The following is a 26,906-nucleotide window of genomic DNA, read 5'->3' on the forward strand; positions in this document are numbered from 1 at the left end:
TCTGCTTGTTGTCATACTGGATTAAGTTTTTTTCTTCTTAATTTAGTCTTATTTGACTTCTCTGCATCATTTGTTACTGTTGATTATGTACTCTTTCTTGATGCTCTCTCCCTTGGCTAAGTGGGTACTCCTCCTTTGTTTATTGTTCTCCATTAACCTCTCCTTGATACCAAGCCATAGTCAATGGTTTTACTAACTGACAAATGCTTCTAGCATAATTTCATGAGGGCTTTCCCCCCTCGGGATTTCTGTTGTGATAGGGCAACTTCAGCTACCAGCTTGCTTAGAACTGCCTCATCTCAACAGAAGAACAGAAAAAGAATCATTTCTTTACTGCTTTTGTAACCATTTATTTTCATTAATAGACAATATATTTGATGAAAGAACCTAGCTTAAGAAAAAGTCATTTTTTAAATAATTTTAAACTTAAAATATTTGTTTTAATCTCTTAATTATGTAATTATATATAATATGTATTATTGTTGTTGTTATTATTAGATAAAGGTGCCTTTGGCGTGGTAGCAGCAAATGTGTTTGAGAAAGTATTACTCTGTTGAGGGTTGTAGCAAGACACTGGAGGCTGTTTTAAGCATCAAGTCAAGAAAAGCGAGACAGCCTTTTTAATCGACTCTTTGGGACTTGATGACTGGTAGAATGCAAGGAGTAAGAGAACAGTAAATAACGATTTCATAGTTTCTAACCATCCCCTCAGATTAGGGAAAGAGTAGCCCAGTTACATGGAGAGAGCACTGAACTTGAAGTCACAAGTCTCTGTCACTTACTGGCTATGCATCCTTGGACATAATCAGTTTCTTACCTCTTTTGGTTTTTTTTTCTCCATCTGTGAAGAAATAGGGATAATAATGATTTGACCTGCCTGTCTCACACGAGATAAAAGCTAAATGAATGATATGTATGTGAGAGAGATTTGTCCAGTGCTTTACAACAGTTAGGTATTTCAGCTGCTGAGGGTAACCAGAATTGCTTGGAACCAGTTTTTGTTTTTGTCTTCCCCCGAGATCCCGTTAGGCATTTTGCTGATAACATTGAGTGCTTCTTACATGTTAATTCACTTTGCTGAGTTTGAATGTTTGTAGTTTCACTTGTGATTCAGTCTAACAAGGGTCTTAGTCCATCAGTTTAGGCTTTGTTTTTCTTGGTTGGAAGGGTTTCAATACAGGACCGCAGAATTATTCTCTGCTCCTGTCCTTTTCTCCTCGATCCACACTCTTCTCCCACCCCAGCACTTTTTCATACACACGTTAACTCTTGCCAGTAATATAGAACTTGAAGTTCTTTCATTACCTTTAAAATTTTTCCTGAACAATGTGTAAATAAAATATGCTGCTAAGCTTTAGTCCCATATCCTTGAATCTATTTAATAAGGTTGAACAGATTTACCCATTTATTCCTTATATAAAGACTCTTGGAAGAATAGTCGGGTGGGATTAACCAAGAAAGGGTTTACTTAGAGAGATGATCCATAAATTAATCTTTTTTTTCATAGATTAATCTTTGAAGGCAGAGATTATCTGATATCAGCCTCAGATAACATCACTTAGTATAAAATCTATAAATCTATTTTGAATAACTTTTTTTTTTCCTTGAAAAATTTAATGACTTTAGTCGATGAAGAATCTGGATTAATGGATTCAGAACCAGAAAGAAAACGCCAGAAGATTGAGGACTCTTTGGGGAAATCAGTGGCACCTGATGTCCCTGAAGGTAAAGTAAAAATGACATTTTTTCCTTATCCATGTGAAATAAAAATTCAGAACCGTAATAAGTGTTCTGTTGTTTAGATGAGTAATGCAATGACCTTGCTTAGATGATTAGAGTGGAAATTAGCAAGCTTTGTACACTGGCATTTCTGAGAACAGTTTATTAAGCTGTGTTTTTACCTGACAAAGATATTTTTATTGCACTCGTGAAGTCTGGGATATGTACTCTCTTTGTTGCTCTGGTAAGAATTGAGTTATACTTGCCCAGGCAGAAATTCCAGTTGAGTAGGACATGATGGAAAAGCTTAGCTAGCAAACTTTGTTCATGGCCAGCTCAGATGAGCTAAGGGGCACCTTATTTGTTTACCCATTGTATTCCTCAAGCAGACAGTTGACTATCATTTTGCCTCTTCTCCCTGTTTTATTTTAACAGTGGATTCCTAAGAGGTTTATTTCAAAGACTACCAGATTCTTTTCCAGTGAACTGCTATTCTGAAGGAATTCCCTGCCATTCCTGGAGGCTCTGGAATATTACAGAATTTGTTTAAAAATAAAGACTTCTGTTTTGTGATTAGAGGCTTAATTGCTCTTGATCCCTAGATATATAACAGTGTGTATTATGTTTGTACATAAATGTATACTGTGCTTAGTATGTTTATCATGTTCAGATAAATTAACACAGCTCTAGATAAATTATCGTTAATTTTTTTCCTTCCTCTTCCCCCTCTCTCTTCCTGTCCTCTAGATTTAGACTTTCTTGTACCGAAGGCTGGATTCTTCTGTCCAATTTGTTCCCTCTTCTACTCAGGTGAAAAAGCAATGACAAATCACTGCAGGAGTACACGTCATAAGCAAAATACAGAGGTAGATATTTCTTATTTTTAACTCATCAGATCTTCAGGTGGTGGTATTATAGTCAAACTACTGAAGTGTCCACACAAAATGTACATTCTTTCCTTTTGGAAGAACTTTTTAAGGTTTGTTTATTCCTCTTAAGTTCAAAGTACTATTCATGTCCTTCACTGTATCTTGCCAGTAACTCCTAGTTTTTATTCCTTTTCCTCTGGCAGCGTTTGCCAGAGTAGATTTTGTATATCACTAGTCCCATGTGACACTCCATTAAAGTGTGGGAAACTGTATATTCTGATGCCCTCTTGCAGAGTCATGGACACATAACATGTTAAAGTTTCAGACTTGTCTAGCCAAAGAATCCACTTAACTTTATTTAATCCATTTCCTCACTACTACCACCCCTGTTTTTAGTTGTACATGGCTTTGGGACACATTTAGATTAGAACTCTAGAGAATCATCATTAGCCATAATTGAAACAGTGGTTCTGATTCCTCCTGAATATTTGAGAGTTGCTTTATATATCCTCTGTATTGAATTTGTGGCACAGACACTCATCTAACATTCATTGAGCTGTTATTTGCTGGAAGCTTATTCAGTCCCCCAATCAATTTTATGAGGTAGATGCTATCAGTTCCAATTTTGAAGATGAGGAAACAGGATTAAAGAGTACCTAATCCCCAAGATCACATAGCTAGTTAGTGGCAGATTTAGGATTTGAACCTACCTTTGTTTTATTCTAAGCTTATGCCCTTAAACATTGTGCTGTGCTACCTATGCTCTTAACATGTCACTTTTCCACTTGAAATCTTCCACTGGCTTCATATTACACTTGGAATAATATGCAAACTTCTTATTGTGGGTCTGTAAGGCCCTACATGATCTGATTTTTTTCCTACTTCTCTGACCTCGCTGTTATTGCTCACTGTGTTTCAGCTTTTTTGGCTCTCTTGTTGTTCGTACATGAAAGGCCCCTTTGCTGCCTTTGCACCTTTATATTGCTGTTCCTTTGCCCTCTCCCAGCCCCCCTTGTATAGCTGATTCTTCCTCATCTTTTAGGTCTCAACTCAAGTAACAGCTTCCCTGAAAGGCCTTTGACAAAGAAAGACCTAGCTAAAGTAGAACACTCCTCCCAACCCAAAAAGCAGTCAATCTCATTTGCTTTACAGTCCTTCTTTCCTTTATAATACTTACCACCACCCCCTAAATTATCTTGTTTATTCTTTTATTGTTTCTCTTCCCCTACTAGAATGTCAGCTCCATGAGGTAAGGGGCCTTATCTATCTTCTTGACCACTGAGTCCCCAAGCATCAAGATAATGCATAAGTATATCATAAATATCAGATGATTCACAAATGGAAGGAAGGAATGTTAATGTAAGGCACTGTGTTTCTAATCTTTATTCTGTAGGATCAAGCTCTTTAAATTATAAATACAGTGAAATATATTAGATACATTTGTAACCCAGCAAAGCAACATCTAATACATATTTTATATTATGAATTGCTTTTAACAGAAGTTCATGGCCAAGCAAAGAAAGGAAAAGGAGCAGAATGAGGCTGAAGAAAGAAGCTCTAGGTGATTGGGGGAAAGGGGAAAAAATTCATTAGAAATTCGTTTAGGGTCCAGTTGATTTGTGTATTTTTGTTATCACTTAATTTGTAATTTTTGTTTCAGAAGCAAATATTCATGTTGTACAAATTTTGATTGCCCTTGATGTAGAGACTGAAGGGGAAAGTATGATGGGTTTGATTTTTATATCAAATCATCAGGCATGGAGAAATATCTTTTAGAAGTGTTAAAATAAATGTTCCTACTGTATATTTAAAATACCATGTTGTGTTTGTGGCTGATTTATTAAAGACTTGCTGGCCTCTGCAGACAGGCTTCTCTACAACCACTGAGACTTGGGATGTTTGGTGATTCTTCTTGTGTTACTGGAAATCATAGGCGTGACAGTGTTTGACTTTGCTTCAACTGGTACAGGTCAAAGATTTCTTAAAACTCTCAATTTTTCTGGGTAAAATTCAATTACAGCATGTTTGGCTCAGGTAGGTTTGAGTAAAACCTTGCTTGACTTTTTTAATGGCTTAGAAAGACATTTTTTCTGCGTCTGGTAACATCTGCTATTTTTGCCAGGACCCATTTAAGGTAGCTCCTAGCAAGTCATTTAATTTTAACTTGAAACTACAAAGACAAAGTAGCCTTTACTTTCTGTAGACCACAAGAATTGCTTTTTAAACCACTTGAATTATTATTTAATATGTTTGTGGGGAGTTGTAAAGGTACAAAAAAATAATTCACTGGATTGTTAGGTGCTGGACACAGCCCTGTACTGTAAAGTTTTAGATGAGGCCATGCTTCAGACATAAGCCTACTGACTGAGAATTTTTAGTATCTGATTCTTTATCTCTTTAGATTAGAATGCACCAATTAACAATAGAGGGTGAATGGAGGGAAACAAAAACAACTACTTTTTTAGATCTCTTACTCCCATCACAGCACAAGAGTTAGCTCACAGTCAGCAAGAGTGGAGTGAAGAACACAACATCTTTTTGTTGTTGCTCACCAAACTCACTGCACACTCAGTTCACACTTAGCCACAGCCTGAGCAAAATGATAAAATACTACACGCCACAGAGTAAGGAACAGGGTGGGGAGAGGGATGGCTTGTGAATGCCAAGAGTCTGTTGTAATTAAAACCATATAGGTGAATGAGGTACTAAGAGGGAGAAGAGCTATTAAAAGGTTGGAGTATAAGGAGCTGGCAAGTTAAGGTGGCAGAGTAGGGAAGTTCCATGATGGTCTGGTGGTTAGGATTTGGCACTTTCACTGCCAAGGCCCGGATTCAATCCCTTATCTGGGAACTGAGATCCCACAAGCTGTGCAGTGCAGCCCGCCCCCCGCCCCCCCCCCCAAAAAAAAAACACCAGTAGAGTAAATAAGACTCTTAAAGAATCTTTTCCTGGGGCTGCTTCTGAAGCTTTTAAAACCAGAGAAGTTAGGAACTTCTTTAATCTTGCCTGGATCAACCTTGGTGTTTAATCTTAAGAATTTATTTTTATTTATTTTTTTATTTTTGGCCACACCATGTGGCTTGTGGGATCTCAGTTCCCCAGCCAGGGATTGAACCCAAACCACGGCAGTGAAAGCACCGAGTCCTAACCACTAGACCACCTGGGAACTCCCTAATCTTAAGAATTTAAATGTGAAACTCTTACTTCCTTCAAATTAGTTATCTGGACATTGGGATTCTAAATTAAAATAAAAGGAACTGCTTAAAGCATAAAAGTATAGTAGAGGTGATTTGTGTGTTTTATCCTAGTGACAGATGTTGATGGTTCACTGTATGTAGTAAATAATGTTCCTCTCTGCTGCTGCTTGCACTTCAGACTGGGAATTAGGACTCCAAATACAAAAGATTTTTAGGTTTGTTTTGTTTTGTTTCGTTTTTTTAAATAAACATACCTTTTTTGCATATAATCTTAGAAGTGTTCTAGACTTTTCCAGAAAACCTTGAAATACCTACTTCCCTTTATTCACACTACACATATGGAATGTCATTTACATAGCAGTTTCTGCTTACTAGTTGGTTAAGGTATATAACTGGATTGCAGCTTTTATCATTTCAGCATAGTTTCTGTCATTATCTAGACACCAAAGCAAGAAAAGGTTGTGTTCTACACCTCCATAAAGGTATTTAGATTCTTTTACCCTTTCTGGCATAGAATGCTGTGGAAGTTTGCCTCTCCAAAACTGCTCCTTCTGAATTCTTTAAAAAGAAAAAAAATGTGTTGAGAGTCAGGTTTTAAAACGTTAAATTTTTATTTTAATATTTTATTGTTTGATTGTAGAAAGTATCAAGCATTTGAAAAAGAATAGGGTAATTTATATATACTAATTATCTAGTTTGAGTAATTATCAGTGCAGTTATCAATTTATATATTTACTTTTTTCACTTCTCATTTTTTATGTTCTTTTTTGTTTTTTGCGGTACACGGGCCCCTCACTGTTGTGGCCTCTACCGTTGCGGAACACAGGCTCTGGATGCACAGGCTCAGTGGCCATGGCTCACGGGCCTAGCCGCTCCACGGCATGTGGGATCTTCCCGGACTGGGGCACGAACCTGTGTCCCCTGCATCGGCAGGCGGACTCTCAACCACTGCACCACCAGGGAAGCCCCGTCACTTCTCATATTATTTTAAAGTAAATCTCAGCATGTCATTTTACCCATAAATGTTTCATTATGTATTTCTAAAAGATAAGGATTCTTCTTAAAATAACCAGTAATATCATTAAAAATATTCCTTATTTAGATAAAAATCCAGGGACTTTCCTGGTGGTGCAGTTGTTAAGAATCTGCCTGCCAATGCAGGGGACACGTGTTTGAGCCCTGGTCCAGGAGGATCCCACATGCTGCGGAGCAACTAAGCCCTTGCGCTACAACTACTGAGCCCGTGTGCCACAACTACTGATGCCCATGCGCCTAGAGCCCATGCTCTGCAGCAAGAGAAGCCACAACAAATGAGAAGCCTGTGCACCTCAACGAAGAGTAGCCTCTGCTCGTCACGCCACAACTAGAGAAAGCCCGCACCCAGCAACGAAGACCCAGTGCAGCCAAAATAAATAAATAAAAAATAAAAATCCAGTTCAGATTTTCTACTCTCTCATAAGTGATTTTTGTTTTCTTTTACTATGTTTGCATCAAGATCAAAATAAGATCTGTACATTGTTGCTGGCTTGGTAGGTCTTTTAAATTATTTTTAATATATAGACTCTCTTCTGGTAATTTATTTAATGAAGAAATGAGATATTCAGTTCTGCAAAGCCATGCCACTCAAAATGAGGTCTTTGGATCTAGTGCCAGTCCACGAACTGTCTGGTACTAGTACAGAAGTTGAAAGTGTTTAGAAACTTTATCGCCGTTTGACAGAGACTTTTTGTCTGTTTGTTGAATCTAATAATTTTAAAAATTGGGCTTGCATGTTTTTGCATTTTTTGTTTTTTAAAATATATTTACAAGTATTAGTCTGTGATAGATTGGAAATTAGGGGGTGAAAAATAAACTGATCCATCACATAGTTTGAGAAGCACTGCTGAAGGGTTTCACACAGCCTGGATTTTGTTGATTGCAACTGTACAGTGGAATTCTAACATTCCTCTTATAAATTGATAGTTGAATACAGAACGTTGATCAGAATTTTCTTTCTTTTTGGCAAGACTGCTTCAGACCGTGTTGTGGTCTTCCTGATCAGGAGGCACAAAATACCTGTTTTCTTCGGGATTTTGGTAGCAGTTGATGCTTAGAGCTTTGATGCACTTGGTCATTAGGGATTGTGAAACACTGATACTATAATTCTATATTTCTTCTTGTATAAACTAGGATACTTGTCTGAAAAGAGAACTTCCCCTCATCTGCTGTTTGGTTACTCGGTGGGTATGGTTTATGTAAAAAAGACATGATATGGGGCTTCCCTGGTGGCGCAGTGGTTGAGAGTCCACCTGCTGTTGCAGGGGACACGGGTTTGTGCCCCGGTCTGGGAGGATCCCACATGCCATGGAGCGGCTGGGCCCGTGAGCCATGGCCGCTGAACCTGTGCGTCCAGAGCCTGTGCTCCACAACGGGAGAGGCCACAACAGTGAGAGGCCCGCGTACCGCAAAAAAAAAAGACATGATACATATTTGATGCTTTTCCTTTATTTACCTTTTTCCCCCAAAAAATAAGTTGTTTTATTGGCATTCACTGGTCGTGATAAATTCTTTTTATTTAAATATTAATTTGAATTCATGAATTTTAACATATTTGATGTTACAAACCTTTGCAGTATCAGCCCGTTGATACTCAAATTGTTCCATTTTTGGCCTTTTTGATTTGACACCTCATTCCTTTTAACATGACACAACTAATTTTAATAGGTTCCTTCCTATCTGTATATGAAGGTGTTGCAGGCTCACCTTGTATACCTCCTGCCCCAAATCTGAAGTCAGCCGTTTCCTTAAGGAACAGTGTCTACTTAGGGTGCACATTGCTTCTGTTTGGTTATTGCTCTTCAGTGGCTGGAACTTGGAAGTATATGTTTTGTTTTTAAGATAAAATGCATCATGATCATACTGATTCTTCTGGTTCAAATTCAGGACTTATAAGTTTTTATTTACCTCTTTTAAGTCTAGATTTTCTTTGTCCTATGTCAGGAATTCTCATTCTCAAGGACATCAGTCAGAATAACAATACCAAGACCACAACCAACAATGTGATTATTAAAAACAAAATTTTAGGGCTTCCCTGGTGGCGCAGTGGTTGAGAGTCCGCCTGCCAATGCAGGGGACGCGGGTTCGTGCCCCGGTCCGGGAAGATCCCACATGCCGTGGAGCGGCTGCGCCTGTGAGCCATGGCCGCTGAGCCTGCGCGTCCGGAGCCTGTGCCCCGCGACGGGAGAGGCCACAGCGGTGAGAGGCCCGCATACCGCAAAAAAAAAAAAAAAAAAAATTTAAACTTGAAACCTTTTGCACACCAAAGGAAACCATAAACAAGATGAAAAGACAACCCTCAGAATGGGAGAAAATATTTGCAAACAAAGGAACCGACAAGGGATTAATCTCCAAAATACACAAACAGCTCATGCAGCTCAATATCAAAAAAACAAGCAACCCAATCCAAAAATGGGCAGAAGACCTAAATAGACGTTCCTCCAAAGAAGACATACAGATTGCCAAAAAGCACATGGAAAGATGCTCAACATCACTAATTATTAGAGAAATGCAAATCAAAACTACAATGAGGTATGTCACCTCACACCCGTCGGGATGGTCATCGTCAAAGAATCTACAAACAATAAATGCTGGAGAGGGTGTGGAGAAAAGGGAACCCTCCGACACTGTTGGTGGGAATGTAAATTGGTGTAGCCACTATGGAGAACAGTATGGAGGTTCCTTAAAAAACTAAAAATTGAGCTACCATATGATCCAGCAGTCCCACTCCTGGGAATATATCCAGAGAAAACTATAATTTGAAAGGATATGTGTACCCCAGTGTTCATTGCAGCACTATTTACAATAGCCAGGACATGGAAGCAACGTAAATGTCCATCAACAGAGGAATGGATAAAGAAGATGTGGTGCGTATATATATATATATATATACATACAATAATGGAATATTACTCAGCTGTAAAAAAAAAAAAAGAATGAAATAATGCCATTTGCAGCAACATGGATGGACCTAGAGATTGTCATACTGAGTGAAGTAAGTCAGACACGAAAAAGACAAGATATTGCTTATATGTGGAATCTAAAAAGGTACAAATGAACTTATCTACAAAACAGTTAACAGATGTAGAAAAACTTACGGTTAACAGGAAATAAGGGGGAGGAGAGATAAATTGGGAGATTGGGATTGACGTATACACACTACTGTATGTAAAATAGATAACTAATAAAGGCCTACTGTATAGCACAGGGAACTCTACTCAATACTCTGTAATGGATTACATGGGAAAGGAGTCTAAAAAAGAGTGGATAGGGGCTTCCCTGGTGGCGCAGTGGTTGAGAGTCCGCCTGCTGATGCAGGGGACGTGGGTGTGTGCCCCGGTCCAGGAGGATCCCACATGCCGCAGAGTGGCTGGGCCTGTGAGCCATGGCCGCTGGGCCTGTGCATCTGGAGCCTGTGCTTTGCAACGGGAGAGGCCACAACAGTGAGTGGCCTGCATACCACAAAAAAAAAAAAAAAAGGGTGGATATATGTACATATATAGCTGATTCACTTTGCTGTACACCTGAAACTAACACAACATTGTGAATCAACTATACTCCAATAAACATTAAAAAAACTTTTTTTCCACCTTTGCTTTTGTTTTGCCTTTAGAGTATATCCTAGTAAGGATATACGTTCAAATTATAGGGCTTTCAAGTCACTTGGAAATAGTTCTTTAACAGTTATGCTGCCATCTAGATTAACATTGAGGTTCGTTTAATTTCATTTTTGATTTTTTTCCAGACCACTGGTAGGAGTGGTCTCTAGACTTTGGTGGGGTGGGGTATTTTATCACTAATATTGTATAGAGTTGCCTATAGTAAATGATGATGATAAAAAGCAGTTTTACTCAGTTTTTATTATTTTTAAGTACTTTATAGACACCCCCCCCCAATTTGGCCTTCATGGAATAGACTATACCCATTGCCCTGCCTTTAGTACACCCCTGCCAGTGGGGCTGCATTCCCCGCTGGCAGGGGTGTACTAGAGGAGGCAGCCCTGCTGTATCTGGGGTGACTCAGCCCTGTAGAACAGCTGGAGCCTTCTGAGTCTCTCCTGACTTACCGAGAAAGGCTTCTGAGTGGCCAGGAGGGGCACCTGGAGTATGCTGGTGCCTTTTTGAAAAGACTAGCCAGAGGCTTGGGTGGAAGTGTAATTAACGCACCACCTCTCACCAGCCTTGGTTGCAGTGACAACCTCTTGACTCCAGGTGTGTGTAGGCCCCCCGAGTTGATCCTAGTCGTGTATTAAGGACCAGAGAAGAGAGGCCTGGCTTATAACAGCCACTGCAGGGACTGACTGGGAGCTGCACTCAGGTGTTATCTACCCTGTGACGGCCCTGTAGTCTGGAACTTTTTTATTTTCAGTCCTCCTACTCCAACAGACCTGTTGCCACCACCTTCCCGAGGAAAACCCCTTGTGGTAAGCTGCCCCCGCCAGGGAAGGAAGGGGTGAAGATACCTGAGGAATGTTGCAAAGGTGAAGTTCAAACTTTGGCACCGAGGTATAATCACTCTGCAGTTATAGAAGTGGCCCCATACTTTGCTGTGAGCTGCTGGCTCTTGGTAGGTGTGACCCAGCCAGGTTTTTCTAATGCAACATTCGAAGCTATATTAGTTAGAAAGCTGAGGAACACGTAAACATAAGAAAACTGAATTAAACAGAGAACTCTATGAATCTCCCTATTCTTTTCCTTCTTTAAGCCCTTGATTAAGTAATTTGCTTGTATTTCAGGCCTTTTTTACTTAAGAAGTACACTGTGTCATTAAACTTTGAATTAACACTTAGCAGGGAGGGCTGTGCATGCCAAAAGGGGCACCTGTGACCAACAGCTTGAAGGAAGCAGAAATCATGCCTTCCTCATGTTCACCTGGGGCCTTTCTCCTTGAGTAGAATAGCTTGGCACCTAAGTATTTGAAAATTCCAATCTCTTCTGTCCAGCATGTCAATTAAATGGACATATAGTGTAGCTCCAAGACCTGAGAGAGAGGAGTTGCTGTTGTGGGGAAGTGAGGTTTAGAGGTGGGAATGAAAGGTACTTAGGAGGGCTTGTACATGTGATTGCTGTTGCTTGCTTGTGAAGCACTCATTTCTCCCTTCTAAGTAGTCCTGCCATTGGGAACCAACATGGAAGCCACCCTACCTCTGGATTTTCAGTTCTGAGAGCTAATCCATTTTCTTATGTTTTATCAACTTTCTCTCAAACTCATAGCTTTAGATGTTGAGGTTGGGAACTTTATCCCATTGTCAAAGGAAAATATGCACACTTTTGAGATGAAATCCCATATTTAGGAAAATCACATTTACACACTGACCTTTACATGCCATCTACTCTGGTGCTGATGTAAGGCAACAGTTTAATTTCCATCTTTTGTCTAATGTGATACTGCTGATTTCCTTGTTGATTTGTGGCTGATTCCACTAGGCTCCTGTCCCTTTCATCTCCCCAGCCTTGCTTGAAACATCCAAACACACAGTGCTTCCTCTGTCACGTCCTATGGACAACCCCAGTCTATTCCTCTGTACTCCAACCTGATTCCTCATGCCAGTGGTTAGGACCTCCACACTGACTACTTTCCATACTTTTTAGGCTGTTTTGTTGCAGCCGTCTTGGCAGCAAAATCTCAGTGCTGGGGGGACATAATAGGTCACCAAGGCCAGTCTTCAGATGCTCAAAATTCTCCATGGCATTCCCGCAATGGAATGGCTGTCCATTCAAGGAGTACTTCTAGGGCCTGGGTGCTCCCACTGTGGCCACTTCCATTTTTAGTTAGTTCTAGTTATTATCCTCTCTTTAGAATTTGAGTCTTAAAAACCTAGAGGTAAATCCAAGAGAAAATTTCAGGGTCCTTCAGGTAAGGAACTGTTAGATATTTTCTGTTTGTCCTACCAGATCCACTCCCTACCCTTTCCCACCCTGCTTTCTGCCCCAGGAGGCTAACCTATGTGGACAGCATCCATTGCCTGTCCACTTCTGTGTGGTTTTGAATGAGAAGCCAGGGCAGGAGATCGAACAGAGTAAGTGAGGTCAGAGTATTTCTCCTGGCTTTCTCTCTGCAGGATTACCTCAGTCTGGCTTTGTTCTTCAACTAGGAATCAACATTTTAATCAAGGCTGCATTCTTTATAGGATTCTCTCCTTTTAGGTTCCAGTAACTAGTAACTACTGTTACTCATCCTAGGGTGTTGAACTACCCTATAGCCTGCACACTTTGTCAATAGTCTCTTTATTAAACCTTCCTCAAGTTATCCTAATATCAGTGTGCTATTTCTTAATGAGACCTAGATTGATAGAATAATTGGTACCACAAGTGGCTCTAGGAAACTGTCCTTCAAAACTGGGCTAACATTAATTTTTTAACTGGTTATATTAATGTCAGATAAATTATACTTCAAAGTTTATTACTAGAGACAATGAGAAACATTACATGACAATAAAAAGATCAGTCCACCAAGAAGATGTAACAATCCTAAATGTTTAAACACCAAGCAACAAAGCTTCAAAATACATGAAGGAAGAACTGATAGAGCTAAAAGGAGAAATAGAAAAATCAGTTATACTTGGGGACTTCAGTACCTCTCACCAATTGATAGAATTGCTAGAGAGAAAATCATCAAGCATACAGAAGAACTGAAGAAAATCGTCAAATCAACAGGATCTAATTGGCATTTCTAGAACACCCAGCAACAGCAGAATACACGTTTTCAAGCAAGTATAGAATGTGCATTACAGACCATAATCTGGACCATAAAACAAACCTTGACATATTTAAAACAATTAGAATAATACAGAATATGTATTTTGACCATAATGGAATCAAACAGAAATCAACAACAGAATGACAATAGGAAAATCACAAAACACTTGGAAATTAAACAGCACACTTATAAATAATCCATGGGTCAAAGATGACGTTTCAAAGGGAAAAAACAGGAATGAAGATGAAGACATCAAAATTTGTGGGCTACAGCTAGTGAAGTACTGAGGAATATTTAAGTGCTTGCTTTGTAGAAGAAATAAGTTCATAGCTCAAGAAGCTAGAAAAAGGAGCAAGTGAGACCCAATGTAATCAGAAGGAAATGATAAAGCAGAAATTAATAAAATTGAAAAGAGGAAAATGAGAGGGAAAAATGAATGAAACAAAGCTAGTCCCTCAAAAAAATCAATAAAATTGATGAACCTCAGCAAGATTCACAAAAAGAAGACATGGATACTAATACTGGGAATGAAAAAGGAAATAGCACAACAGACACTGCAGCTATTAGAAGAAGAATAAAGGAATACTATGAATAATCTCTGCTCAAATTCGACAACTTGGAAGAAATGGACAAGTCCCTTGAAAATCACAAGTTACCAAAACTAAGCAAAGATGAAGGTAGAGAACCTGAATAATCCTAAAATTGAATTTATAATCAAAACACTCTCAAAAAAGATAACTCCAGGCCCAGATGGTTTCACTGAAGAATTCTTTGAAACGTTCAAAGAATTACTTTATACAATTTCTTCCAGAAAGTAGAAGAAGGAATACTTCCTGCCCATCATTTGAGGGATTTATTCTAGATATGCAAGGCTGGTTCAATATTGGAAACTCATCAATGTAATCCACCATATCAACTGGCTAAGGAAGGAAAAAGCCAGATGATAGCTTTTGATTCAGAAAAGACATTTGACAAAATTCAACACACATTCATGGTTAAATAGACAAACAAAAAAACCTCTCAGTACACTAAAAATAGATGGGAACTTCCTCAATCTCATAAAGAGGCTCTATCCCCCAAAATCTACAGCTAGCATCACACTTAACATTGAAAGACAATGCTCTCCCTCTCAGATCCCAAGCAATGAAAGGATGTCCACTCTCACTTCTGTTATTTAACATAGTATTATAAATTGTAGCCACTGCAAGAAAGAAAAATCAGAAAGAAGAAATAAAACTATTGCTATCTGCAGATGATATGATTGTCTACATAGAAAACTCCACGGAATCTGCAACAAAACTTCTAGAACTCTTATATGAGTTCAGTAAGATATAAGAGCAATACAAAAATGAATTGTATTTTCTATATACTGACAATAAATAAGTAGAAACCAAAATTTTTTTTCAAATTCAGTACCAGTTACAATTGCTCCAAAGAAAATTACTTAGGTGTAAATGTACCAAAACATGTACAGGATCTATATTATGAAAATTATAAAATGCTGGTGAAAGAAATTAAGGGAGACCTAAATAAATAGATGATTATGTTCATGGATTGAAAAGTTCAACACAGTTAAGATGTTAATTCTCCCCAAAATTGTTCTATAGGTTAATGCAATTCCTGTCAAAATCCCAGTAAGTTGTTTATTTTTGTAGACATGTACAAGCTTATTCTACCCTTATATATGGGACACATAAAGCTGAAACAGTGGAGGGGAATTGGCCAAGGTGCTGGAGTAGAAACACCCTGAGTTCACCTCTCTTGGGCACACCAAAATCACAAATATTTGCAGAACAACCATTGGTGAAAAAGACCAGAACCTACCCGAAAAAATCTACAACTAAAGATATAAAGAAGTAACCACAAGATGGGTAGGAGGGGCAGAGATGTGATGTAGTCAAGCCCTGTAACCCTAGTTGGGCAAGCTACAAAGGGGAGAATAACTACAATGGCAGAGGTTCTTCCAAGGGAGTGAGAGGTTGAAGCCCCACAATAGGCTCCCCATCCTGGGGGTCCTGCACTGGGAAAACAAGCCCCCAGAGCATTTGGCTTTGCAGGCCAGTGGGACTTACTTTAGGGTGTTCCAGGGGGCTGGGAGAAATAGAGACTTCACCCTTAAAGGGTGCACACAAAATCTCACATGCTCCATGACCCCGGGCAGAAGGAGTAATTTGATAGGAGCCTAGGTCAGACCTACCTGCTGATCTTGGACAGTCTCCCAGAGAGACAGGAGGCAACTGCAGCTCACAGTGGGGACATAGGCACTGGTGGCAGCCATTTTGGGGAGCTCATTCTACCACATGGACACTAGTGCTGGCATGTGCCATTTTGGAATCCTCCCTCTAGCTTTTTAGCCCCAGGACAAAGCCCCACCCTGACCCAACAGCCTGTAGGCACCAGTGTAGGGATGTCTCAGGCCAAGCAACTGTGTATGGACATAGCTTCATCCTCTAGCAGACAGGCTGCCTCACCACCCCCTGAACCCACAGCTGTCCCTGGACATGGCACTGCCCACCAGAGGGCCCAGGACACCACCCCACACACCACTGTGCAGGCACTAGACTTGGGACCCCCGGGCCCTCTAACCAGAGATCCCAGGTCCCAACTCTGCCAACTGGGGGCAGACACCAGAAAGGCCCACATGGCCCTCATACAGGGAACCCCTAGAGCATATAGCTCTGGTGACAAGAGGGGAGTGTGCTGCTGGGAAGCAGAGGACATCTCCTACAAAAGACCCCTTCTCCAAGGTTAGGAAATGTAACCAATCTACCACATACATAAAAATAAAAACAGCAACTTAGGCAAAACGAGGCAACAGGAACATGTTCCAAAGGAAGAAACAAGATAAAACCCAAAGAAGGACTAAGTGGAGATAAGCAATCTACCCAAGAAAGAGTTTAAGGTGGTGATCATAAAGATGATCAAAGAACTCAGGAGAAGAATGGATGCACAGAGTGAGATGTTAGAATTTTTTTTAACAGAGTTTGAAAATATAAAGAACAACCAAACAGAAATGAAGAATACAATCATAAATGAAAAATATATTAGAAGGAATCAACAGTAGACTAAATGATACAGAGGAATGGATCAGTGAGTGGAAGACAGAGTAGTAGAAATCACTGCTGCTGAACAGAAAAAAGAATGAAAAGAAATGAGGACAGTTTTAAGAGACCTCTGGGACAACATCAAGTGCATGTATATATGCTGCATGCAAGAGACTCATTTCAGATCTAAAGACACACACTAAAAGTGAGGGGATGGAAAAGGGTATTCAATGCAAATGGAAATCAAAAGAAGGCCTGGGTAGCAATAGTTACATCAGACAAAATAGACTTTTAAATAAAGACTGTTACAAGAGACAAAGAAGGGCCTTGCATAATGATCAATGGATCAATTCAAGAAGAAAGTATAACAATTGTAAATATATATGCACCCAACATATTAACACAAAGCAAATACTAACAGACACAAAGGGAAAAAACAACAGTAAAAATAGTAGTAGGGGACTTTAACACCCCACTTACATCAATGGACAGATCACCCAGACAGAAAATCAATAAGGAAACACAGGCCTTAAATGACACATTAAGTCAGATGGACTTAATAGCTGTATGTAGGACATTTCATCCAAAAGCAGCAGAATACACATTCTTTTCAAATGCACATGGAACATTCTCCAGGATAGCTCACATCACATTCTTGGTAATTTTTAAGAAAATTGAAAGCATATCACGCATCTTTTCTGACCACAATGCTGTGAGACTAGAAATCAACTACAAGAAAAAAACTGCCAAAAAACACAAACACATGGAGGCTAAACAATATGCTACAAAACAACCAATGGCTCACTGAAGAAATCAAAGAGGAAATTAAAAAATACCTGAAGACAAATAAAAACATAACCATCCAAAATCTATAGGATGCAGCAAAAGCAGTTGTAAGAAGGAAGTTTATAGTGATACAAGCATACCTCAGGAAATAAGAAAAAATCTCAAACAACCTAACCTTACACCTAAAGGAGCATAGAAAAAGAAGAACAAACAAAACCCAAAGTTAGTAGAAGGAAAGAAATCAAAGATCAGAGCAAAAATAAATGAAATAGAGACTTTAAAAACAGTAGAAAAGATCAATGAAACTAAGAGCTGTTTCTTTGAAAAAATAAACAAAATTGATAAACCTTTAGCCATACTCATGAAAGAGAGAGAGAGAAAGCCCAAATTAAAAAAAAAAAATCAGAAATGAAAAAGGAGAAGTTAAAACCAACACCACAGAAAGGCAAAGAATCAGACTGATATGAATAACTATGCCAATAAAATGGTCAATCTAGAAGAAATGGACAAATGTCTGGTGATGTACAATTTCCCAAGACTGAACCAGGAAGAAATAGAAAATATGAAGAGATCAACTACCAGTAATGAAATTGAAACAGTAAAACAAAAACAAATAACTCCCAACAGACAAAAGTCCAGGACCAGATGGCTTCACAAGTGAATTCTATCAAACATTTAGAGAAGAGTTAACATCTATCCTTCTCAAACTATTCCAAAAAATTGCAGAAGAAGAAATGCTTCTGAATGCATTCTATGGGACTAGCATCACCCCCCCCAATACTAAAACCAGACAAAGATACCACAAAAAAAGAAAAGTAGGGACTTCCCTGGTGGCGCAGTGGTTAAGAATCTGCCTGCCAATGCAGGGGACACGTGTTTGAGCCCTGGTCCAGGAGGATCCCACATGCTGTGGAGCAACTAAGCCCATGCGCCACAACTACTGAGCCTGTGTGCCACAATTACTGAAGCCCACTCGCCTAGAGCCCTGCTCTGCAACAAGAGAAGCCACCGCAATGAGAAGCCCTTGCACCACAACGAAGAGTAGCCCCCGCTCACCCTGCAACTAGAGGAAGACCATGCACAGCAATGGAGACCCAACACAGCCAAAAAAAAATAAATGAATAAATAAATAAATAAATTGTAATAAAAAAGAACATTACAGGCCACTATCACTGATGAACATAGATACAGAAATCCTCAACAAAATATTAGCAAACCAAATCCAACAATACATTAAGAGGATCATATACACATAATCAAGTAGGATTTATTCCAGGAATGGAAGAATTTTTCAATATCCTACAAGTCAATCAATGTGATTCACCACATTCACAAATTGAAGAATAAAAACCATATGATCATCTTAATAGTTGCAGAAAAAAGCTTTTGATAAAATTCAACATCCATTTATGATAAAAACTCTCCAGAAAGTGAGCATAGAGGGAATATACTCCAACATAGGAAAGGCCATATATGACAAGCCCATCATACTCAACAGTGAAAAGCTGAGAGCATTTCCTCTAAGATCAGGAACAAGACAAGGAGACCCACTCTTGCCACTTTTATTCAGCATAGTATTAGAAGTCCTAGCCACAGAAATCAGACAAGAAGAAGAAATAAAAGAAATCCAGATTGGAAAGGAAGAAGTAAAACTGTCACTGTTTGCAGATGACATGATACTATACATAGAAAATCCTAAAGACGCCACCAAAAAACTACTAGAGCTCATCAATGAATTTGGTAAAGTTTCAGGATACAAAATTAATATACAGAAATATGTTGCATTTCCATACACTAACAATAAACTATGAAAGAGAAATTAAGGAAAAATTCCATTTACAATCATATCAAAAAGAATAAAATATCTAGGAATAAACCTACCTAAGGAGGTAAAAGACCTGTACTCAGAAAACTGTAAGATACTGACAAAAGAAATTGAAGACTACACAAACAGATGGAAAGATAAACTGTGTTTATGGAATGGAAGAACTAATATTGTTAAAATGGCAATACTACCCAGGATAATCTACAGATGCCATGCAATACCTATCAAAATACCAAGGGCATTTTTCACAGAAATAGAACAAATAATTTTAAAATTTGTATAGAAACACAAAAGACCCTAAATAGCCAAAATAATCTTGAAAAGAAGAACAGAGCTGGAGGAATCATGCTTGCTGACTTCAGACTATACTACAAAGCTACAGTAGTCAAACAGTATGGTACTGGGACTTCCCTGGTGGTCCTGTGGTTAAGACTTCGCCTTCCAATGCAGGGGGTGTGGGTTCAATCTTAGTGGGAGCTAAGATCCCACATGCCTTGTGGCCAAAAAACCAAAACATAAAACAGAAGCAATGTTGTAACAAATTCAATAAAGACTTTAAAAATGGTCCACATCCAAAAAAAAAAATCTTAGGGCTTCCCTGGTGGCGCAGTGGTTAAGAATCTGCCTGCCGATGCAGGGGACATGGGTTCAAGCCCTGGTCCGGGAAGATCCCACATGCCACGGAGCAACTAAGCCCATGCGCCACAACTACTAAGCCTATGCTCAAGCCCAGAAGCTACAACTACTGGGCCCGCAAGCCACAACTACTGAAGCCCGCATGCCTAGAGCCCATGCTCTGCAACAAGAGAAGCCACTGCAATGAGAAGCCCGCGCACCACAATGAAGAATAGCCCCCGCTCACCACAACTAGAGAAAGCCCGTGCACAGCAACAAAGACCCAATGCAGCCAAAATATAAATAAATAAATAAAAATTTTTAAAAAATCTTAAAAGGAAAAAAAGTATGGTATTGGGAGGAAAAAATAAAACAGAGACATAGATCAATGGAACAGAATAGAGAGCCCAGAAATAAACCCACACACTGGATTATGACAATCTATGACAGAGGGGACAATATACAGTGGAGAAAAGACAGTCTCTTCAGTAAGTGGTACTGGGAAATCTGGATACCTACATGTAAAAAAATGAAATCAGAACATTCTCTAGCACCATATACAAAATAAAACTCAAAATGGATTAAAGACCTAAATGTAAGACTGCAACCATAAAACTCCTAGAAGAAAACATAGGCAGAACACTCTTTGACATTAGTCATAGAAATATTTTTTTGGATCTGTCTCCTAAGGCAAAGGGAAAAACAGTAAATTAAACAAATGGGACCTAATTAAACTTAAAATCTTTTGCATAGCAAAGGAAACCATCAACAAATAAAAAGGCAACCTGAACAGGAGAAAATTTTTGCAAATGATATGACCAATAAGCGGTTAATATCCAATATATATAACAACTCATACAACTCAATATCAAAAAAAAAACAACCGAACAACCTGATTAAAAAATGAGCAGAAGACCTGAATAGACATTTTCCCAAAGAAGACATACAGATGGCCAAAAGGCATATGAAAAGATGCTCAACTTCGCTACTTATTAGAGAAATGCAAATCAAAACCACAATGAGAGAGCACCTCACATCTGTCAGAATAGCTATCATTAAAAAGTCTACAAATAGCAAATGTTGGAGAGGATGTGGAGAAAAGGGAACCCTCATACACTGTTGGTGGGAATATAAATTGGTGCAGCCACTGTGGAAAACAGTAGGGAGGTTTCTCAAAAAAACTAAAAATTGGAACTACCATATGATCCAGCGATTCCACTCCTGGATACATATTAGAAAAAAATGAAAACACTGATTCAAAAAGATACATGCACCCCAATGTTCATAGCAAAATCATTAACAATAGCCAAGATATGGAAGCAACGTAATGCCCATCAACAGATGAATGGGTAAAGGTGATGTGGTGTATATATATTATGCCATGTATGTAATATATAGAGGAATGGAATATTACTCATCCATTAAAAAAAAGAATGCAATTTTACCATTTGCCACAGCAGGGATGGACCTGGAGGGCACAATGCTGAGCGAAATAAGTCAGACACAGAGAGACAAATACTGTATGATGTCACTTCTATGTGGAATCTATAAAGTAAACTAATGAATGTAACAAAAAAAGAAACAGACTCACAGAGAAAACAAACTAGTGGTTACCAGTGGGGAGAGGGAAGGGGGAGGGGTAAAGTAGGGGTAGGGGATTCAGAGGTACAAACTACTATGTATAAAATAAGTAAGCTACAACGATGTATTGTACATCACAGGGAATATAGCCAATATTTTTATCATAACTATAAATGGAATATAACCTTTAAATATTGTGAATCACTACATTGTGTACCTGAAACTTATACAATATTGTACATCAACTATATCTCAACAAATAAATAAAGTTTATATGGGAAGGGAAGAGCCCTAGAATAGACAAAACCATTTTGAAAGAGAAGAATAAAGGGAAAGAAATCACTTTCTAATGTTAATTCTTACCATTTAGGTGCGGTAATCAAGAGAGCATGGTACTAAGAGAAGGAAATACACAGAGATCAATGGAACAGAATAGAAAACCTGGAAATAGACCCACACAAATATACCCAATTAATTATTTACAAAGAAGCAAAGGCAATTCAATGGAATAGGAGTAGACTTTACATTAAATGGTGTTGGAGCAATTGGACATCCATCAGCAAAAAATTGAACCTCGACCTAAACTTCACACCTTATATGAAAAACTCAAAAAGGATCATGGATTTAAATGTAAAACACAAAACTATGAAACTTTCAGAGAAGAGTGTAAGGAAAATCTTAAGGATCTAGGATTTGGCCAGAGTTCTTAGACTTGACACCAAAAGTAAAATCCAAAAGAGGAAAAGTGGATAAATTGGATTTCATCAAAGTGAAAACTTTTGTTTTGCAAAAGACCTAAAAGGATGGTAAAGACAAATTATAGACTAGCAGAAAATATTTACAAGTCACATATCCAACAAAGGCCTTATACCTAAAATATATAAAGTCTTGGACTTGCCTGGCTGTCCAGAGGTTAGGACTCTGCTCTTCCCCTGCAGGGGCAAGTTCGATCCCTGGTCAGGGAACTAAGACCCTACATGCCGCACGGTGTGGCCAAAAAATTTAAAAAAGTAAAAAAGTCTCAAAACTTAAAATTAAAAAAAATCCAATCGAAAATCAGCAACAAATCCTCTTTGTATATCCAAAGAGGATATACAGATCACATATAAACACATGAAAAGACATTCAACATCATTAGCTGTTAGTGAAATGCAAATTAAAATCACAAGGTATCACTACACAAGTATGAGAATAGTTAAAATGGAAAACAGTGATAATACCAAATGCTGGCAAGGAATCGGACAAACTTGGTTGCTCATACATTGCTCACCAGCACAACCACTCCGGAAAATAGTTAGACAGATTCTTTTGAAACTAAAAATGAACTTACCATATGACCCAGCATTTGTACTCTTGGGCATTTATCCCAGAGAAACGAAGATTTATTTTTACACAAGAACTTGTACACAAATATTCATAGTAGCTTTATTTGTAATAGTCCCAAAAGGGAAGCTGCTGAAATACCCTTCAGTGGGTGAATAGTTAAACAAACTGTGGTCAATCCATACTATGAAATACTCTTTAACACCTAAAAACAAGCCATTGTTGCTCAGAACAACTTGGATGAACCTCAAGGAAATTATGCTGAGTGAAAAAAGCCAGTCTCAAAAGGATACATGCCACATGGTTCCATTTATGTAGCATTCATAAATAGTTAATAAAGATGGAGAACAGATTAGTTATTGACAAGGATTAAGAATGGGAGAGAGGATGGGTGTAACTATAAAGGGGTAACATGAAATAGTCTTTGATAGTACAATTGATTATCTTGATCATGGTGGTGGCTATGCAAGGCTACACGTAACAAAATTGTATAGCGCTATATGCACATACAAGTGAGTGCATATATAACTGGTGAAATTGAAAAGGTTTTATGGGTTGTACTGATACCACTTGTTGATTTTCATGTAGTTCTATGGTCGCTTAAAATATTAACATTGGGGGAGTTGGTGGAAGGGTGCACAGAACTTCCCTGTACATTTCTTTGCAACTTCCTGTGAATCCATAATTATTTCAAAGTGAAAATTTTTAAAAATTGGATTCTGGGGTTGCATTGGTCATATATTCAAGTAATACGTAACCTCTTTGCCAGGGGTGAATAGGACATGGTAATCTGGTATGCAGTATCATCACAATTATTCCAATTATCACCAGTGGTATCAAGGAATGAAGTTTAAGGGCAGGCTTTGGAAGACGAAGTATCTGTGGCACTTTAGTCACTGTGACAACAATAGTGCTCATAAAGCTTCTAGATTTACCTGGTTTCCTATGGCCCCAGTTAGCATATTTAGAGAAAAAGAGAAAAGTTATAAGCATACAATTAAAACAAGCATGGAGGGACTTCCCTGGCTGTCCAGTAGTAAAGATTCCGGGCTTTCGCTGCAGGGGGCACGGGTTTGATCCCTGGTCGGGGAACTAAGATCCCACATGCCATGAGGCATGGCCAAAAAAACCAAACAAACAGCAACAAAAAAAAACAACAGCCATGGAGAACCAGAAGACCTCTACGGCAGCTTTGAAGTTGTTCCTCATCTGGTGTCATAGAGAAGGTAAGGGTGAGGAACCTCGATATGACACATTCCCCTCAGATCCTGCCAGCCACTGGGTAGCTGGTTGACTGTATTCAGCCCCTCGCATCATGGAGGGTACAATGCTTTGTCCTCACCAGGGATTTACACGTTTTGGGTCTGGATTTGTCTTCCCTGAACTCAGGGCTTCTGATAGTACCACATTTGTGGACTTATGGATGGATTTATCCATCACCATGGAATAGCATTCAACCTCACTTTGACAAGGAGATACATTTTTTGGTAAATGGACATGTGGGCCATGGGCTCATGCCCACAGACTTCACAAGTTTTACTGTGTGCTCCATAACCCAGAAGCAGGTGGCTGATAGGTGGAATGATCTGCTAGAGTAGTTATGGCACAAATTGGAGAAAGTATGGGTGTTGTACTGCAGATGCTTTATATACTTTATTTTTTTCTTTTTTTGCAGTTTGTAGCCTTTTATTTTATGTATTTTTTACTTTTGGCTGCATTGGGTCTTTTTTGCTGCGCGCAGGCTTTCTCTAGTTGCAGTGAGCAGGGCTACTCTTCGTTGCAGTGCTCATGCTTCTCATTGCGGTGGCTTCTCTTGTTGTGGAGCATGGGCTGTAGGCGCGTGGGCTTCAGTAGTTGTGGCTCATGGGCTCTAGAGCACAGGCTCAGTAGCTGTGGTGCACGGGCTTAGTTGCTCCACAGCATGTGGGATCTTCCCGGTCCAGGGCTCGAACCCATGTCCCCTGCATTAGCAGGCGGATTCTTAACCACTGCGTCACCAGGGAAGCCCGCTTTATATACTTTAGACAGAGGCCAATATGTGGTACCATCTCCCCCATGGCCAGAATGCATAGGTTTGGGAACTAAGCAGTGGAGGTGTGGGTGTTCCCTCTCACTATTATATCCACTAACCCACTTGAAGGATTTTTATTTCCCATCTTTGTGACCCTGGCCTCAGTCTTTTTGGAAGTACCTAAGAGAAGAATGCATACACCAGAATGAATTGAAAGCTGAGACTGCCCTTTCACCTTTTGGGGTTCCTCATGCCACTGGACGAACGGGAAGGGAAAGAGATCATTGTACCTGACTGGATAATTGGTCCTGTTTACTGGGGGAAACTGAGTTTCATGGGAGTGTGCCTCTTACGACTCACTTGCCCAATAGCCCTGGTCAATGGAAAACTGTGGCAATCTGATAAAGACAGGACCAGCAAGGACTCAAATCTGCCCAGCGTTCCTGCTGGCAGAGGGTTATGCAGAAGATGGAATGAGTAATGGAAAAATTAAACTTGATTATCAACATAGGCCTTGTTACCAGATACAGAGGTGGAGACTATAGCAGGTGATTCTTTTTTTAAAATCTCTATTTCTCCTATTATTTTATATGCTGGGTGTGACAAACTAAGGATGCTCTGATAAGTACCCAATTCTAAAACCACTAAGGGACTTGAATATTAGTAAAGATTGATCTCAGAGCCTAGGCTTATCCGCCTTGGAGGATAAAGTGTCCTCAAATGTTAGGGGTGCTAATAGAACATGATCTCTGGATCAGATATTGGGCAATGATTGGGCAAGAGAGAAGAGCAACTGCGAAGTACTGTGACTGGATGGGAAGTAGTGCAGCATGGTTTGTTCCGTTGTCTCAGTAGGACCTTTGGCTCAGTTCTGTTTTTCTCAAGCCAACTATATTCCTAAGCTGACTATAAAAAGAAAGCTCTTGGGAAGGGTGGGGATTTGCCAGGATCAAGGAGTTAAGTGGGTTCCCTGGGTTTGAGGGAGGCTGGTTAATAGAGAGTGTTGTGGAAAGACAGAGTCCTACTGAAATCACAGGGTATGAGCCTTGAAAACCAGTCATCGCCCTGGATAACATTGATCCCAAAGCTGATTCTCCCCAGGCTTCCTTCTGTGCCTGCTATTCCAACCAGTTCTTTCTCGTTGGCCAGGATTATGTTCCATGTAGTGGGTTCCTTCCTTCTCAGCTCATCTTCTAAGCAATGGAATGGTCCCTAAGGTAAATCGAGATATTACTAGATGCATATCGCTGAGCTACTGTAACTTCCCCCAAATGTCCAGAGAGTGGAAGTCTCTCCTCACCACCCGGGCTAGCCCTTGCACTAGAATCATCATCTCCAGTAATCATATGTTCCAGTTTCCCCTCTCCTCTAATCCTCACCTAGAGCCTCTCTTGCATGAGTCTTGGTGAGGATTTCCATGCAGGGGTACATCTTCTTGATCTGCAGGACTCTCTCTCCTGCCATCTGGTAGTTATGCTGCTTTGATCAAGGACTATCTTTCACCACTTTGTTGGGTTTATGTAAATACTTCTACTGTTAGAACCATAAATGCTTCTGCTATGGTCTGAATGTTTGTGGCCCCCAAAATTCATATGCTGACATCCTAACCCCTAAAGGTGATGCTATTAGTAGGTAGGACCTTTGGGAGGTGTTTAAGTCATGAGAGTGGAGCCCTCATGAATAGGATTAGTGCTTTTTAAAGAGGCTCCAGAGATATTCCTAGCCTCCTTCTATCACGTGAGGACACAATGAGAAGTCTGTGACCCGGAGAAGAGAACTTACTCAACCATGCGGGCGCCCTGATGTGAGACTTCCAGCCTCCAGACTGCGAGTAAAAATTTCTGATTATGAACCAGCCAGTCTATGTTATTTTGTTATAGCAGCCTGAACGAACTAAGACCGCTTATAACATTTTTACAGATGTTAGAGACCATAAATATTATTTGTGGTTTCATTTCTAAAGTTTTAATTTTATGAAATTAAATAATAGCTACACATTCCAATAGTAATAATAATAAAACAATAATAATAACTAGCTAATATTTACTGAATGCTCACTATACACCAGGCAGATATAATGTTTGTAAAGCACTGTATTAGTCAGAGTTCTCTGGAGAAACAGAACCAGTAGGATATAAATATAAATACATAGAAAGAAATTTATTATGAAAGATTAGCACTTGCACTTAACGGAGGCTGAGA

At 39.3% G+C, this 26,906-nt stretch overlaps 1 protein-coding gene and 1 long non-coding RNA gene across 7 annotated transcripts in view; one reads left to right on the forward strand and one right to left on the reverse strand.

Moving 5' to 3' along the window:
- Nucleotides 1-4,401, forward strand: part of ZNF638 (zinc finger protein 638) — a 147,609-nt gene extending 143,208 nt beyond the window's left edge. For all 6 annotated transcript variants that reach the window (XM_082672553.1, XM_082672556.1, XM_082672554.1 and 3 more), the window contains 3 exons: nt 1,627-1,725; nt 2,467-2,585; nt 4,088-4,401. In XM_082672553.1, coding sequence (XP_082528679.1) covers nt 1,627-1,725; nt 2,467-2,585; nt 4,088-4,153 — 284 coding nt within the window. In that variant the 3' untranslated portion in view covers nt 4,154-4,401. The remainder of the gene's footprint in view (nt 1-1,626; nt 1,726-2,466; nt 2,586-4,087) is intronic.
- Nucleotides 4,402-8,762: 4,361 nt separating this feature from the next.
- Nucleotides 8,763-9,180, reverse strand: LOC309833736. The gene is made up of 2 exons (XR_014297803.1): nt 9,067-9,180; nt 8,763-8,850 (listed from the first exon to the last, which is right to left on the reverse strand). It is a non-coding gene; the product is annotated as an uncharacterized lncRNA (long non-coding RNA).
- Nucleotides 9,181-26,906: the final 17,726 nt, after the last annotated feature.

This window comes from Grampus griseus (assembly GCF_964374135.1).
Source record: "Grampus griseus genome assembly, chromosome: 15".
NCBI classification, from domain to species: Eukaryota; Metazoa; Chordata; class Mammalia; order Artiodactyla; family Delphinidae; genus Grampus; species Grampus griseus.